Source organism: Leopardus geoffroyi, chromosome B4, assembly GCF_018350155.1.
Source record: "Leopardus geoffroyi isolate Oge1 chromosome B4, O.geoffroyi_Oge1_pat1.0, whole genome shotgun sequence".
NCBI lineage: Eukaryota > Metazoa > Chordata > Mammalia > Carnivora > Felidae > Leopardus > Leopardus geoffroyi.
In genome coordinates, this window is record NC_059341.1 from 24,130,818 (window position 1) to 24,146,749 (window position 15,932).

General features: G+C 37.2%; 1 protein-coding gene across 6 annotated transcripts in view; it reads left to right on the forward strand.

Moving 5' to 3' along the window:
• The window catches only part of MYO3A (myosin IIIA), a 246,003-nt gene that overhangs the window by 127,365 nt on the left and 102,706 nt on the right, over positions 1-15,932 (forward strand). For all 6 annotated transcript variants that reach the window (XM_045465686.1, XM_045465685.1, XM_045465684.1 and 3 more), the window contains 2 exons: positions 3,813-3,911; positions 4,011-4,125. In XM_045465686.1, the coding sequence (XP_045321642.1) occupies positions 3,813-3,911; positions 4,011-4,125 (214 nt within the window). The remainder of the gene's footprint in view (positions 1-3,812; positions 3,912-4,010; positions 4,126-15,932) is intronic.

Sequence of the window (15,932 nt, forward strand, 5' to 3'; positions counted from 1 at the left end):
AGATTCTGTGTCTCCTTCTCTTCTAGCCCTCCCCCACTCATTCTCTGTCTCTCTGTCTCTCTCAAAAATAAATATTAAAAAAAATTTTTTAAAGGATCAGTGGACTATATTTATTCTGGGCTCTCCATCTGTCTCATTGATCTATTTGTCTCTTGTGTTTTTGTCAATACCACACTGTCCAGATTTTGAGAGCTTCATAGGAATTCTTGAAGTCAGGCAATATCAGTCCTTTAAATTTTTTTCTTGTTAAATACGGAGTTGGCCCTTCTGGGTCTTTTGCTTCTCCATATAAACTTTAGAATCTGTTTGTTAGTATCCACAAAATAACTTGCTGGGATTTTAGGTGGGATTGATTTTGTATTTAACCTGTACCCTGCAGACTCGCTATAATTGCTTACTAGTTTGAGGAATTTTTTTGTCAATTCTTTAGCATTTTCTATACAGATGATAAAGTCATCTGTGAAGAAAGACTGTTTTATTTCTCCCCTCTCAAACTGTAGGCATGAGTTAGGACTTCCAGTGCAATATTGAAAAGCAGGTGAGAGGGGACATCTTCACCTTGTTCTTGATCTTAGTGTGAAAACTTTCAGTTTCTCAACATTAAATATGATTTTATCTGTAGGTTTTTTTGTGGATATTCTTTACCAAGTTGAGGAAGTTCCCCTCTTTTCCTAGTTTACTGAGAGCTTTTGTCATGAATGGCTTTTGGATTTTATCAAATGCTTTTTGTGCATCTATTGGTATGATGATGTGATTTTTCTTCTTTAGCCTGTTGATATGATAGAATGCATGGATTGATTTTTGAACATCGAACGAACGAACCATGCATGTGTACCTGGGATATATCCCACTTGGTCATGGTGTATAATTCTGTTTATTCATTGCTGGATTCAATTTGCTAATGTTTTGTTGAGGATTTTTTCACTTATGTTCATGAGAGATATTAGTCTATAGTTTCTTATAATATCTTTATTTGGTTTTTGTATTAGGGTAATTCTAGCCTCATTGAATGAGTTTAAGTGAATATTTGGTTTTTGTATTAGGGTAATTCTAGCCTCATTGAATGAGTTTAAGTGTTCACTTTGCTTCTGTCTTCTGAAAGGGATTGTAGAGAATTGGTATAAATTCTGCATGAAGTATTTGGCATAATTCACCAGTAACCCATCTGGACCTTTCTAGTTTGGAAGATTGTTAATTATTGATTCAACTTCTTTAATAGATTTTGAGCCTATTTAAATGATCTGTTTCTTCTTGTGTGAGTTTTGGCATATTGGGTCTTTCTTGTCTTTGTCTTTTTTTTTTTTTTAATTTTTTTTTAACGTTTTTATTTATTTTTGAGACAGAGAGAGACAGAGCATGAATGGGGGGAGGGGCAGAGAGAGAAGGAGACACAGAATCGGAAGCAGGCTCCAGGCTCCGAGCCATCAGCCCAGAGCCCGACGCGGGGCTCGAACTCACAGACCGCGAGATCGTGACCTGGCTGAAGTCGGACGCTCAACCGACTGCGCCACCCAGGCGCCCCATGGGTCTTTCAAAGAATTGGTCCATTTCATCTCAGTTTTGAGGGATTGAGTTGCTTATAGTATCTTTTTATTATCCTTTTAATTTCAGTGGGACCTTTGGTGATTGAGGTCCCTTCTTTTATTTCTGTTACTAGTAACTTTTGTCCTCTTTTTTTTTTTCTTTTCCTTAGCCAGACTAGGAGCTTATTTTGTTGTTGTTGTTGTTGTTGTTTTGTTTTTTTGTAAAGCTTTTGGTTTCATTGATCTTTCTGTACTAATTTCTGGTTTCTAATTTCATTGATTTCTGCTCTATTTCTTATTTCTTTTCTTCTGCTTACTCTGGGTTTAATTTGCTCATTTTCTAGTTTCCTAAAATGAAAACTTATTGTTTTTAGATCTCTTTTCTTTTTAATATATGCATTCAATGCTATGAATAGCTGTCTAAACACTGCTTTCGCTGCATCCCACAAATTTGGTAAGTTGTATTTTCATTCTCACCCAATTCAAAATATTTTAAAATTTCTTTTAATATTTCTCTTTTGACCCATGTGCTATTTAGAACTACATTGTTTAATCTCCACATATTTTGGAATTTTCTGGTTATATTTCTGTTATTGACTTCTAGTTTAATTCCATTGTGGTCTAAGAGCAGAGATATATGATGTCAGTTATTTTTAATTTGTTAAGGTGTGTTTTATGGCTTAAGATGTGGTCTGTCTTGGTGAATGTTCTATATGAGTTTGAGAAGAATGTGAATTCTGCTGTTGTTGGGTGAAGTAGTCTATATCAGTTATATCCAGTTGATTGATGTTATTGGTGCATTCACCTGTATCCTTACTGCTTTTCTTCTGCCTATGGGATCTGTCCAGTTTTGAGAGACATGCATTCTTCTGTTTCTCCTTGCAGTTCTGTTAGTTTTTGTCTCACATAGTTTCATGTTCCACTGTTATGTCCATAAACATGAAGGATTATTATGTCTCTTGGAGAAGTGAACCCCTTATCATTATTGTAATATACTTCTTAATCCCTGATAACTTCCTTGCTTTGAAGTCTGCTCTGTCTGAAATTAATATAGCTGTTCCAGCTTTCTTTTGATTAATGTTAGCATGGTATATTCCTCTTTATCCATTTATTTATATTTAAAGTGAGTTTCTTGCAGACAACATGTGTATAGGTCTTATTTTTTGATCCCTCTAACAATTTGTTTTTAATTGGTATATTTAAACCATTGATGTTCAGAGTGATTACTGATATAGTTGGATTAATATCTGTTATATTTGTTAATGCTTTCTAATTGTTGCCCTTGTTCTTTGTTCCTATTTGTGTTTCCCATTCTTTTTCTGCATTTTGTCATTTTAATTGAGCATTTTCTGTCATTCCATTTTCTCTCCTTTCTTAGCATATTTTGGTAATACTTATTGTTTTTTAGTTTTTTAGTGGTTGCCTTAGAGTTTTTAATATATATTTACCACTAATGTAAGTCTACTTTCAAATAACACTAGAGTCAGCACCCTATAATAACAAAATAATCCCAATTTCTCTCTCCAGTCCCTTGTATCACTGTTATCATTGATTTTATAATATGTAAGCATATATATACATGTATATATATACATATATGCATATGCATACATAGTTGAATAAATTATTACTGTTATTCCCTTATTTGTATTGTTCCAGGATCTGGGGAATGCTGTTAATATGCAGACCACAGAATAATGGAATTTGAGGGTCCTAAGAAACAGATTTCTCATGCAAGTGGCCCCAGAAAAAAACATTTAACAAAGTAGTTAAAGACTTTGGAATGAAACAGCCCTGATTTGAATCCAATTTAGCCATCAGCTGTATGAGCTGAGGGGAGAATGGTAGCCACTCTAAGTCTCAGTGTCCATGATTGTAAAATGATGGGAGCCCATGAGTAACTAGGGGCTGTGGCAGGTAAATGAGATAATGTAGCACTTATGACCATCGGGTATACTGTATATATAATTAATTTGTTTTTCTCTGTAAACTCCAAGAGGTTAGGGATTTTTGACTGTTTAACTCCTGCTACATTCTAGTGTCTAGAACAATGCCTAATAGTCCCTCACAAACATGCATTGAATGATTTATATACAGTGGTTAGTCGTGTCTGGAATTTAATGACAGTGGTTGTTGAAAATAATGACGACAACAATAAAAAGCCTAAATCAAATTTTCTGGGAAGCCCATGTTAGCACTCACAGTTGTTCTGACAATTATATTGCCAAGTAATTTTAAATCAGTAAATATTCTTACTAATCCCCTTACTGAAAATGTCTTCTTTTTCAGTGGAGAAAAAAATTTTCATATTTTTTACTATATCTATGCTGGATTAGCTGAAAAGAAGAAACTAGCCCATTACAAATTGCCTGAAAAGAAGCCTCCCAGGTAAGGTCACCACCTTATACAAGGTGGTACTTGTATAAGTAATATTTTCACTTCTGATTGAACTTTAGATTTTGACCCATCCTTTCATATTTTTTTCAGATATCTACAAAATGACCACCTCAGAACAGTACAGGATATGATGAATAATAGTTTCTATAAATCCCAATATGAATTAATTGAGCAATGTTTCAAAGTCATAGGTTTTACAATGGAGGTAAGTATGAAAGACATTTGGAACCTCTTTAGGAAATATCATTTTGTCATCACTAATGGTAAGAATGAGCATTTATTGAGTGATTAATATATGCCAGGCATTGTACTAAGTGTTTTATGTGAGTCATTCTTTTAATTACTGAAACAACCTTACAGAATAACGAGAATACTTACTAGAATTTTATAATATTTACTTCATATGTAAAGAGATGGTGGCCATGACATATAATTGAATTTCATTTTGTTCTGAATCTTTCATTTATATTTGCATCTCCCATATATATTACATTTTGCATAAATACCTAAATGGGAGTGCTAGTGGAGTCTTTTTTTAGTGCAGTTTTTTTTTTTAATTTTTTTTTCAACGTTTATTTATTTTTGGGACAGAGAGAGACAGAGCATGAACGGGGGAGGGGCAGAGAGAGAGGGAGACACAGAATCGGAAACAGGCTCCAGGCTCTGAGCCATCAGCCCAGAGCCTGACGCGGGGCTCGAACTCACGGACCGCGAGATCGTGACCTGGCTGAAGTCGGACGCTTAACCGACTGCGCCACCCAGGCGCCCCTTAGTGCAGTTTTTTAATGCAACTTTATTAAGATGTAATTCACATACCATACAAGTCAGCCATTTAAAGTGTACATTTTAATGACTTTTAGTATATTCAGAATTATGCATCCATCATCATAATCATTTTTAGAATATTTTCATATTCTAAATTTTTCACTCCCAAAAGAAACATGCTAGTGATTAGGAGTTCCTCCTCATTCTTACCCATTTTTGCTTTCTGTCACCATGGATCATTTTATTCTGGACATTTCACATAAACAGAGTGATGCGATACATCATCCTCTGTGACTAGCTTCTCTCATTTAACATAGTAATGTTTTCAAGGTGCGTGAATGTTGGATGGAGCATGTATCAGTAGTTCATTTCTTTTCATTGTTGAATAATACCTCATTTTATGGATATACTTCATGTTATTTATCCGGTCATCAGTTGATAAACATTTGGGTTGTTTCCATTTGGGGGCTATCATGAATAATGCAGCTGTGAACACTTACGTACAATTTTTTGTGTGGACGTAAGTTTCCATTTCTCTTTGGTGTATACCTAGGAGTGGAACTACTGAGTCATAGGTAACACTGTGTTGAACCTTTTGAGGAACTGCTAGACTGTTTTCCAAAGCAGCTGCACTAGTTTACATTCTAACCAGCAGTGCACAAAGTTTCCAGTTTCTCCATATCCTCCCCAACATTTACTATTATCTGTCTTTTTTATTATAGCCATCCTAGTGGGTGTGAAGTGGTACCTTATTGTGGTTTTGATTTGCATTTACCTAATGGCTTATGACCCTGAACTTCTTTACGTGTACTTATTGGTCATTTATGTATCTTGTGTGAAGAAATGTCTATTCATACCCTTTACCTTTTTAAAAAATTGGGTTGCGTTTTTATTATTGAATTGTTAAGGATTATTTATGTTGTAAATACAAGTCCCTTATCAGATAAGTGATTTGCAAAAATTGTCTCCCTTTTGTTATCTTTTTACCTTCTTTTTTCTTTTTTTCTTTTTTTTTAGTCTTTAATTTGGAGAGATAAAGAGAGAGAGAGACAGAGCACAGGGCAGGGAGGAACAGAGAGAGAGAGAGGCACAGAATCCAAAGCAGGCTCCAGGTTCTGAGCTATCAGCACAGAGCCCGACGCAGGGCCCAAACTCACAAATTGCAAGATCATGACCTTAGCCGAAGTCGGACACTTAAATGACTGAGCCACCCAGACGCTCCTATTATCTTTTTACTTTCTTGATGGTGTCCTTTGCAAGTATACATGTTTTTAATTTTTATGATGTCCAGTTTATCCATTTGTCTTTTGTTGCTTGTTATTTTTGTGTCATATATAGGAAACTATTGACTCATCCAAAGTCACAGAAATTCATACCTAAATATTCTTCCAGGAGCTGTATTGTTTTCACTCTTGCATACAGGTTACTGTTCCACTTTGAGTTAATATTTGTGTCTGATGTGAGATAGCTTCTTTTGCATGTAGATATTCAGTTGTACCACAACCATTTGTTGAAGACTATTCTTTCCCCATTGCTGGGTTTGGCATCTTTGTGAAAATCAGTTGACCATAGAGGCGCCTGGGTCGCTCAGTGGGTTAAGCATCTGACTTCAGCTCAGGTCATGATCTCACTGTTCTTGAGTTTGAGCCCCACATCGGGCTCTCTGCTTTTAGCACAGACCCACTTCAGAACCTCTGTCCCCCTCTCTCTCTGCCCCTGCCCCCTTGTGTTCACATACACTCTCTCTCTCTCTGTCTCTAAAATAAATAAACATTTAAAAAAAGAAAATTGAGGTACCTTGGTGTCTCAGTCAGTTAAGCATCTGATTCTTGATTTCACCTTAGGTCATGATCCCATGGTTCATGAAATCAAGCCCTACGGGAGGCTTTGTGCTGACAGTGATGAGCCCACTTGGGATTCTTTTCCTCTCTCTCTCTGCTTCTCCCTGACTCACTCTCTCTCCCTCTCTCAAAATAAATAAACTTAAAAAAAAAAGAAAGAAGGGGCGCCTGGTGGCTCAGTTGGTTAAGTGTCCAACTTTGCTTGGGTCATGATCTCACGGTTCGTGAGTTCGAGCCCCGCATCGGGCTCTGTGCTGACAGCTTGGAGCCTGGAGCCTGCTTCAGATTCTGTGTCTCCCTCTCCCTCTGCCCCTCACCCACTCACACTCTGTCTCTGTCTCTCAAACATAAATAAACATTTTTAAAAATTTAAAAAAAAAGATCAGTTGACCATAAATGTATAGATTTATTTCTGAACTCTCAGTTCTATTATAATTACCTCTACGTGTTTCTGCTAGTCTCACGCTTGGTTACTGTGGCTTTGTAATAAGTTTTGAAATTGGAAAGTGTGATTCCCCTAACTTTGTTCTTTTTCCCAATTGTTTTGAGTCCCTGGAATTTCTATGTGAATTTGAGGATCACCTTGTCACTTTCTAGCGCAGCCTTTTATAAGACTTCTTTTTTGTTCATCTTGCTCTTCCCCATCTCACCCCCTCCATCCATATCTGCTCTTTTTCCCTTTCCCCAGCAAATGGATGTTAACAACTAGCATTTATAATCCAGCATTTCATATTTATCTCCTTGCTTATTAAGTACTGCTTATAGACACCATGTATACATGTGTAAACACACATGTACATGCACATGAATCTGGAGGGATGGGCATTGTTTTATTAATATGGTATTATATTACACACATTTTTCTTTTATACACACACATATATGTGTACATGTACATATATGTACATATACATATACATATGTACATATGCATGCATATATATACATTCATTCTCAGGCCAGTTAACATACAGTATAGTCTTGTCTTCAGGAATAGAACCCAGTGATTCATCACTTACATATAACACCCAGTGCTCATCCCAACAAGTGCCCTCCTTAATGTCCATCACCTACCTCCCCTACCCCCTCAACCTCCCCATCAACCCTCAGTTCTCTATATTTAAGTGTCTCTTATGGTTTGCCTCCCTCTCTGTTTATATCTTATTTTTCCTTCCCTTCCTCTATGATCATCTGTTAATTTTCTCAAATTCCACATATGAGTGAAATCATGTGGTGTCTGTTTTTCTCTGGCTGACTTATTTTACTTAGCATAATACCCTCCGTTTCCATCCACGTTGTTGCAAATGGCAAGATTTCATTCTTTTCATCTCCAAGTAGTGTGTGTGTGTGTGTGTGTGTGTGTGTGTATGCACACCATCTTCTTAATCCATTCATCAGTTGATGGGCAGTGGGCTCTTTCCATAATTTGATTGTTGTTGATAGCACTGGTATAAATATTGGGGTGCATATGCCCCTTTGAATCAGCATTTTTGTATCCTTTGGATAAATTCCTAGGGGTGCAATTGCTGGGTCGTAGGGTAGTTCTGTTTTTAATTTTTTGAGGAACCTCCATATTGTTTTCCTGAGTGGCTGCACCAGTTTGCATTCCCACCCACAGTGCAAAAGGGTTCCACTTTCTCCACATCCTCACCAACATCTGTTGTTTCTTGAGTTGTTAACTTTAGCCACTCTAACTGGTATTACACACATTTTTCTATACCTGGTTTCTCTCACTCTGCAATACCTTGCGGAAATCCCTTCAAGTCATCTAGTGTAGCACTAAATCAGTCCTCTTAAATTTTTTTTAATGTTTATTTATCTTTGAGAAAGACAGAGCATGAGCATGAGCAGGGGAGGGACAGAGAGAGAGGGCACAAAATCCAAAGCAGGCTCCAGGCTCTGAGCTTTCAGCACAGAGCCAACATGGGGGTCGAACCCACAAACCGTGAGATCATGACCTGAGCCAAAGTCGGACGCTTACCAACTGATCCACCCAAGTGCTCCTAATAAGTCCTCTTAAAGGCAACATAGTGTTCCGTGGTATGTACTACCATAATTTATTCTGCCATTCATATATAACTGGGCATACAACTATTAATGTTTCTAAGTCCTTGTCACTGAACAAGGCCGTAATTTGTTTTTATTTCTTGGTGCTTTTATCTCAGTGGGATAGGTCCCTAGTGGTGGGATTGCTGGGTCATAGGGTATATTAGGGTATTTTAAATTTGAATATGAATTGCAAAATTGCTTTCTAACAACTATAAAACATTTGATATTTCTACCAGCAATGTATGTGAGTCCCCTACACCACCATCTCTGCCATGTGTTGTAGCTTTTTAAATATTTGGTAATCTGACGGGTGTACGTAACCTCTCATTTCAAGTTTGCATATCCTTAACTAAGAGTGAATTTGAGCATCTTTCCTTTTTTTAATTTTTTTTTTTATTTTTTGTGTTAGCTGCTTGGATTTGCTTTTTATGAACATATATGTATGTATGTTGCCCTTTTATTGAGTCATTTCTATGTTTTATGCCAATTTCTTCTCATTGAATATTATTGACATTATATTTTTTTTATCATTTGTGTTTTAAATATGTTTTCAGTTGTATGGCTGGTCCATGGCATACTTATACTTTTTTTTCTTAACTTTTTGTCATTACTTTTACCATATAAAAATAGGGTTTTCATTTTTGTATATTCAGACAAGTCTTTTTTTTTTTTGTTTATAACATCTGGGTTCTAGTCTTGGTTTAGAAATTTTCCACTTTCTCTGGATTATACATGTAGACTCCTAGATTGTTTTGAAAGTTTAAAAACATATATTTAATATATTAAATATATTTGATCCATTTGAAATTAATTTTTTACATAGTGCCAAATGGGGTACCACTTTTATTCTCTTCCCAATGGAGAGCCAGTCATGCCTCACTACATTAAATAACTACCCTTTGCCTACTGGATTGACTTTTCCTATATTAAAGTCTTATATAGAATGGAATCTCTTTCTGAGTCATTATTTTATCCACCAATCTATGTTTCTGTCTCTATATCAATATTCTGTTGACAATTACAGTGGTTTGATATTCTATTTTTAGTAAAGCATCCTACCAAGAAAGGCATGTCCTCTTCTCACTTTCTTCTTTTTAATCCTTGCCTAAGCTAATGTCTGTCATTTGTTTCTCTGTATAGACTTTAAGATCAACTTATTCAGTTCTGAAACCCCTGCTGGAATTCTAATGAGAATTGTATTTTAGTAACTTTTGTGGCATTGTTATTTTTATCATGTTATTTATGTTTTCTCATCACGGGTCATGACCTGCCTTTCTATTTTTTAGATGTTTTTTGAGTTTTTAATAATTTATAGTTTTATTTATGTAGAACTTAAGCTTTTAGGTTTTTTTCCTAACCAGGTCATGGGTTTTGGTGTAATTCTAAATGTTTTTTTCTGCTAGTAGTCTTATGTAAATATATGATCATGTCATCAGTGAAAAGAAGAGTTTTATACTTTTTTCCTGTTATGTCAGTCATCCTATTCTTTTGTGTACTTAGAGCATCTAAGACTTAGAGTCTAAGTCAGTATTAATTACAAATGATTATAACTTGTCTCCCTGTCTTGTTTCTGATTTTAAGTAAAATGGTTTCACTGTTTTGCTCTTATTTCTGATGAAGAGCATTTATCATAATGATTTCCTTTTATTGCTGCTTTGCTGAGGGCTGTTATTAGGAATCCTGCAGACTTATCAAATGCCTTTTCTTCATCAGTTGGCATCATATTTTTCTACAGCAACTTGTTGACATCTATCATGTTGATAGATTTCTTGATATGTAAGTATCCTTACGTTTCTGGAATAAATATAATGGAATCAAACTGTGCTTCTCTTTAGATAAATTTCTGGATTACATTCCCTGGTGTTTTATTTAGAATTTTTGCATCTATATTCATCAGTGAGATTTACCTACTGTTTTAGTTTTCTGTTATATCTTTATCAGATTTGCATATTAAAGGTATGCCAGTGAGCTTTTTATCTTTTTTCTTTGGCCTATAAAAGTTTAAATCAGAGTTAAAATTAGCTCCCAGTGTCTCTGAAGACATAAAGCACCTGGACACAGATACATAGGTCCTCTTCTATATAGAAATTTCCACGGAAGAGACCTAGTCAGCTGGGCCTTTTACAAGCACCCTAGGTTATTTCTATCATTAGAGAAGATTGGGGATCAGTGATGTTTAAAACTTGGAATTAAGGTTAGATAAAACTCAGCCATATGTGCCTCTGGTCCTGGGCCTTTTTCATATTGGGTCCTTAATCAGCTTTCTGATTCTTCTGTGATACTTATCTATTTAAATTCTGTTTTCTTTTTGGGTTATCTGTATTTTGCTAAGAAATCATCATCACTTCTGATGCCATAGATATGACTGATGCTGTTTTCTGATGCTTTTAAGTTATTCTGGTTGTGTTTCCTTTTACATTCATTTATGTATGTTTGGCCTTAGTCTCTTTTTTATTTGAATTTTTTTTAATGTTTATTTATTTTTAAGAGAGAGAGAGAAGGAGATAGAGCATGAGCGGAGGAAGGACAGAGAGAGAGGGAGACACACAATCTGAAGCAGGCTCCAGGCTCTGAGCTGTCAACACAGCTTGTAACCTGTGCTTGTAACCACTGGGCTTACAACTCCATAACCCGTAAATTGCAGTTCAAATAGGGAAACTCAGTGGCTCTGTGGTACCTAGGTAGCAAGGAGATGATTGGGGGGGACCTTCTCTCTGTTGACGCATTAAATAGCTTAATGCTGTAAAGTGGAACAAAGAAACCATTGTTTGATAAGATTTCTGAAGGTTTTGGAGGAAGCTGGTACTCTTTGCTTACCTGTAATATGAAGAACTTTCTCCCAGCAAGACAGATGCCTGGTTCTTACAGTGGCCAGTGTGTGACTCTCATTTCCCTACTCCACCCTCATAAAAGAGAACAACAGCAAAGGTTGGCAGGGTGACTGGATGGATACATGAGGATGGGAGAATTTGCTTGACCAGTAGCAGCTTTTGCTGGAGAGCTGGGAGAGAAATGGTGAGGATGGCATATTGGTTGACAATCAAGTGATTATTAAGCTTATAGAATTCACTGTGGCTCTCTCATGTAAGGAGTAGAGTGCTGTACATCCCTATATGTGCCCTGAGGTCAGAGTGTCGTATCATGTCGTATTGTGCTGAAAACTGTGCTGTTAACCTGACCTGACTACCTTTTGGGAGCAACATCTCAACTGTAGTATCTAGAGTCAGAGATAACCCTAATACATTTCCTAATAAAATAGATACTTTTATTATTGGCAAAATAAATGTGTTTGTTGTTGGTTCAGCTCTGGAAGCATGAGTTTCAGCCATGTTCCAGGTCCCCTTCTTATACTTCCTTCTGATGTCCCAAGCATCATAGGTGACCACTTGGGTCTTTTGCTCTCTGGCTTAAAGGACCAAGATCTTGTCCTCCTCTGAGTGTTTCAGCACAGTGTAAACCTAGGTTGGCCGCATTGTGAGTAGAAATAGAACGTTTGCTGCTCTGCCAGCTGGCACGATACTAATTAGTTTAACCCTAACCCTACCCTGACCTCAGTCTCTCCCTGGGCACAACTGCTTCCCAGTGTACCTTTCTCACTCTGCCTGGCAAAATTCACTTTCACATCTGGCTCCTCCCCTTCTGCTATATCACTTTCCCTCCCTAACCCTGCCCTCACCCCCAGCTTGTACCTATAAAGACAAGTTGATTTAAGCCCAGGGGGGTAATGGGGGTGAACTCCTGCCTCTTAAAGCAGAAGCCAACTTATTTGTGCGTGCAGTGAATAGAGAAAAAGGCAGCATCTACCCTTTTCTCCAGTCCTTGGTCATAAGGTGAATGTTGCTCGTGGTAGGTGATCCTTTGGACGGTGCTCTGGCTCTGTGGGCTGACTGGTTTTGGGGGAAACAACAGAGGTTGACTGCATCTCAGGGCGTCCTCCAAACTAGAAGCATGTCATACAGGAGGCAAGCGGCTCCTGGTTCTGATCAGGGCTGGACCTCTTTGTAGCTCCTTTCCCGGGTGTTTGTCATCAGAAGAGCATATCTTCTTAGCAGTTCCCTCCCCCAGAGGTTGCTATCTTAGAAGCAGGGAATCATTTTTAATTGGTTTGTTTACTTCTAAGTCCCTCTCATTAGAGGCAGGGTTTTACTTATATTTGGTTCAGCTCCTTTCTTTTGCTTGGTAGAACCATATTTAGTAACACTGAAATGAAAGTAGTTTTGCAGTTAACATGTGCTGACAAATATAATTCATTTCTTTAAAACACAGTATTCTAAAACCACAGTATTCCAAACTTACACATACTCGGTGTTTATTGAGCATGCCAACATCTAAACATATAGTTTGGAATAAAGGAAAATATAAAATCTGTTTCTGGAGCAAAGCATAATCACTGCTCAATATCTTTTTTTAATTATTTTATTCTCCTTTTTAATTTAATTTTTTATTTTGAGAGGGGGTGGGTAGAGAGAGAGGGAGACAGAGAGTCTCAAGCAGGCCCCACCCGCATCATGAAACTGTGAGTGACTCAAGTGAGTCACTCAGGTACCCCACTGTTAAATATCTCGTGAAGACTTGGTCCAGTTCAAGGTGACTCTCCTAGGATGTGGTATCTCCCATCTGAAAGCAGAGACTCAGAGAGTTAACAGGGCATATTGCCCAGGTTTGGAGACAGTAGAATTAAACTGAGTAGATGTTTATTTCCTTTTTATCCAAGCCCTGATGGTTTTGTTTGTTTGTTTGTTTGTTTTTTGTGGTTGTTTTTTTTGTTTTGTTTTGTTTCTCTTTTTGTTTTTTTTTTTTTTTTTTTTTTTTTTTTTGGAGTTGGGGCAGAGGGAGAGGGAGAAAGAATCTTAAGCAGGCTCTACACTAGGCATAGATCCCAGGGGCTGGGCAAGAGTCAGATGCTTAACTTACTAAGCCACCCAGGCACCCGTGATTTTTTTTTTAACCCCACTGGCTTTCTTGGATATTTCCTGTGTCAGCGGCTGCTTCAGTTCCATTTTGGAAAGAGGCAACTTTCAATATCAAGTTAAGTAACATGATTCTCACACCCTCCAAGCATAGCTTGCTGCTTTCCCACTTCACTGGAGCAGAGTTGTGGTGATTCTCCAAGATGACCATCTCTTTCTCTCTCTCTCTCCCCCTCCCTTATCATTCTCTGATGGGTGTTGATAGTACCCATGGTAGATGTGTCCCTTTAAATATCCCTGGGTGTTACATACAATTCACTTGTGCATTGGTGAGTCAACACAATGCAAAGGAATGACAGGCAAATCAAAAGCAGATCTTCTCTGAAAATCACACAAGTTGGAAACCTCTAAAACATTTTAAAACATATTATTTCCTAAGTCATTGTCCTGCCATGGTTTTAAAGTAAATGGTGACTAGTTTTATGATTCAACTCATCTAGAGAACATGTTTACTCTGTCATGACAGGAGGTTTTGTTTTTCTTAGCACAGTGTCATTTGTTTCATGTCTAAGATGGGAATGCCTTTTTCTGCTTTAATTTTGCTTACATTTCTTATGATAGTCTAAAATAACATTCTAATACATTTTCTTTGGATTACAAGTTATGACTATAGTTACAACAAAATACAGTTACAACAAAACTTGTGAAACAAGTTTTTAAGTATCTCAAGTGAATTTCTGTGAAATGCTTCATTTTAAAAAATTGGTTTGGGCTGGGGTGAGAGAGGCATATCAGTCTTTTTTAGTTAGTCATTTGATAATGATTTTAAAATAATAATAACTTGATACCTATTTGTCTTCATTCAAAATGCAGAAAATAAGTTATGATTCTAGTAGGTCCTAACTCAGCCAACACTAATGACCTGAACGAAATGAATGATGGGACCCAGGAAGACAGTTAGTTAAAATAACAATATTTCTGTACTAGGGAGTCAGCACCTGTGGGTTAAATTCCTTGACATGGCTTGTCTCTAGCTGTGTGTCCTTAGACCAATAACTAAACCTGTCTAGTGTGAGTTTCATTATCAGTACAATAAGTTTCATTATCTATGATTTGATGACTAAAATTGAGGCTATATAATTTTAATTCTAATCTTTGCAGATTGGTCATGTCATTTTATTGCTTTAAGTATGTGCGAAGTTCATCCTACACAGAGCAAATGTTAATATCCCTTGTATAGAAATTCACCTACAAATGCTGACGGCAGGGCCTCTCCTTCCTTTCCTCTTGTCAGTTCCTGTTTAGCTGGTAATGTGGGCTCTGATAGTGTCTCTGCCTGTGGGTACCTGTCCCAGCCTGCTCCTTCCCATCCTGCCTTCTCTGTCTTTTCTCAGTGGCAGCATTAGCATCTTGACTATCCCAGGACTAGACTGGGTAGTGCCACACCCCTCAGCCTGGGCTGTTGTCACTTTGTCATGGTCCACGGTGATTCCCACCTGCTTTGAAGCACAGGGATTGTCCTTTCTCACCACTCTCTTGAGCGGGGTGAAGAAAACTTTACTGTCACTTGATTGACGCAAAAGAAAACAGTTTGATAAGCATTAATTGAGTGCCTGCTGTGTAGGAATTAGAGATATGAATTAAGCAGAGTCTCTGTCCTCATTGAATTTATAATCTGATAGAAGACACATACGCTAAGCATAATGTCAATAAAATGTAATCAATTCCATGATAACAAACAGAGAATGTTATAGAAACATGAAGTCTAGTGCTGGTCACTGAGAGGTTCTAAGAAGAGATTATAATGTGTGGAGAAGGAGAAAAAGAACATGAACTGGAACTAAGGTGTGAAAATGATGGGGAATTCTTAGAAACCTACAAGGAAGGAAGTAGATGAACCTACACTGACGTGTCATTATGATCCGAAGTTCATAGTTGACATTAGGATTCACTTTTGGTGAAAATGTAAGTTTTCAGTTCCTTTGGGTAAATACCATGGATCTCAGTTGTTCGATTAGGTGGTAAGAGTGTGTTTAGTTTTGTAGGAAACTGTCAAGCTGTCCACCAAGGTGGCTGTAACAGTTTGCATTCCCAGCAGCAATGAGTGAGAGTTCTTGTTGCTTCACATCCTGATCAGCATTTGGTGTTGTCAGTGTTTTTTTGGCTTTTGGCCAATCTGAAAGGTATGCCATGGTAACCCCTTGTGGTTTCCATTTACATTTCTCTGATGACATATGATGTGGAACATCTTTCATATGCTTATTTGGCATCTGTACATCTTCTTTGGCAAGGTGTCTGTTAAGGTCTTTGACCCATGTTTTTAACCAGGTTTTTTTTTTTATTGTTTTAAAAAAAAATTTATGTTTTGGATAACAATCCTTTATCAGATGTGCCTTTTGCAAATACTTTCTTCCAGTCTGTGGCTTGTCTTCTCATTCTCTTGACAC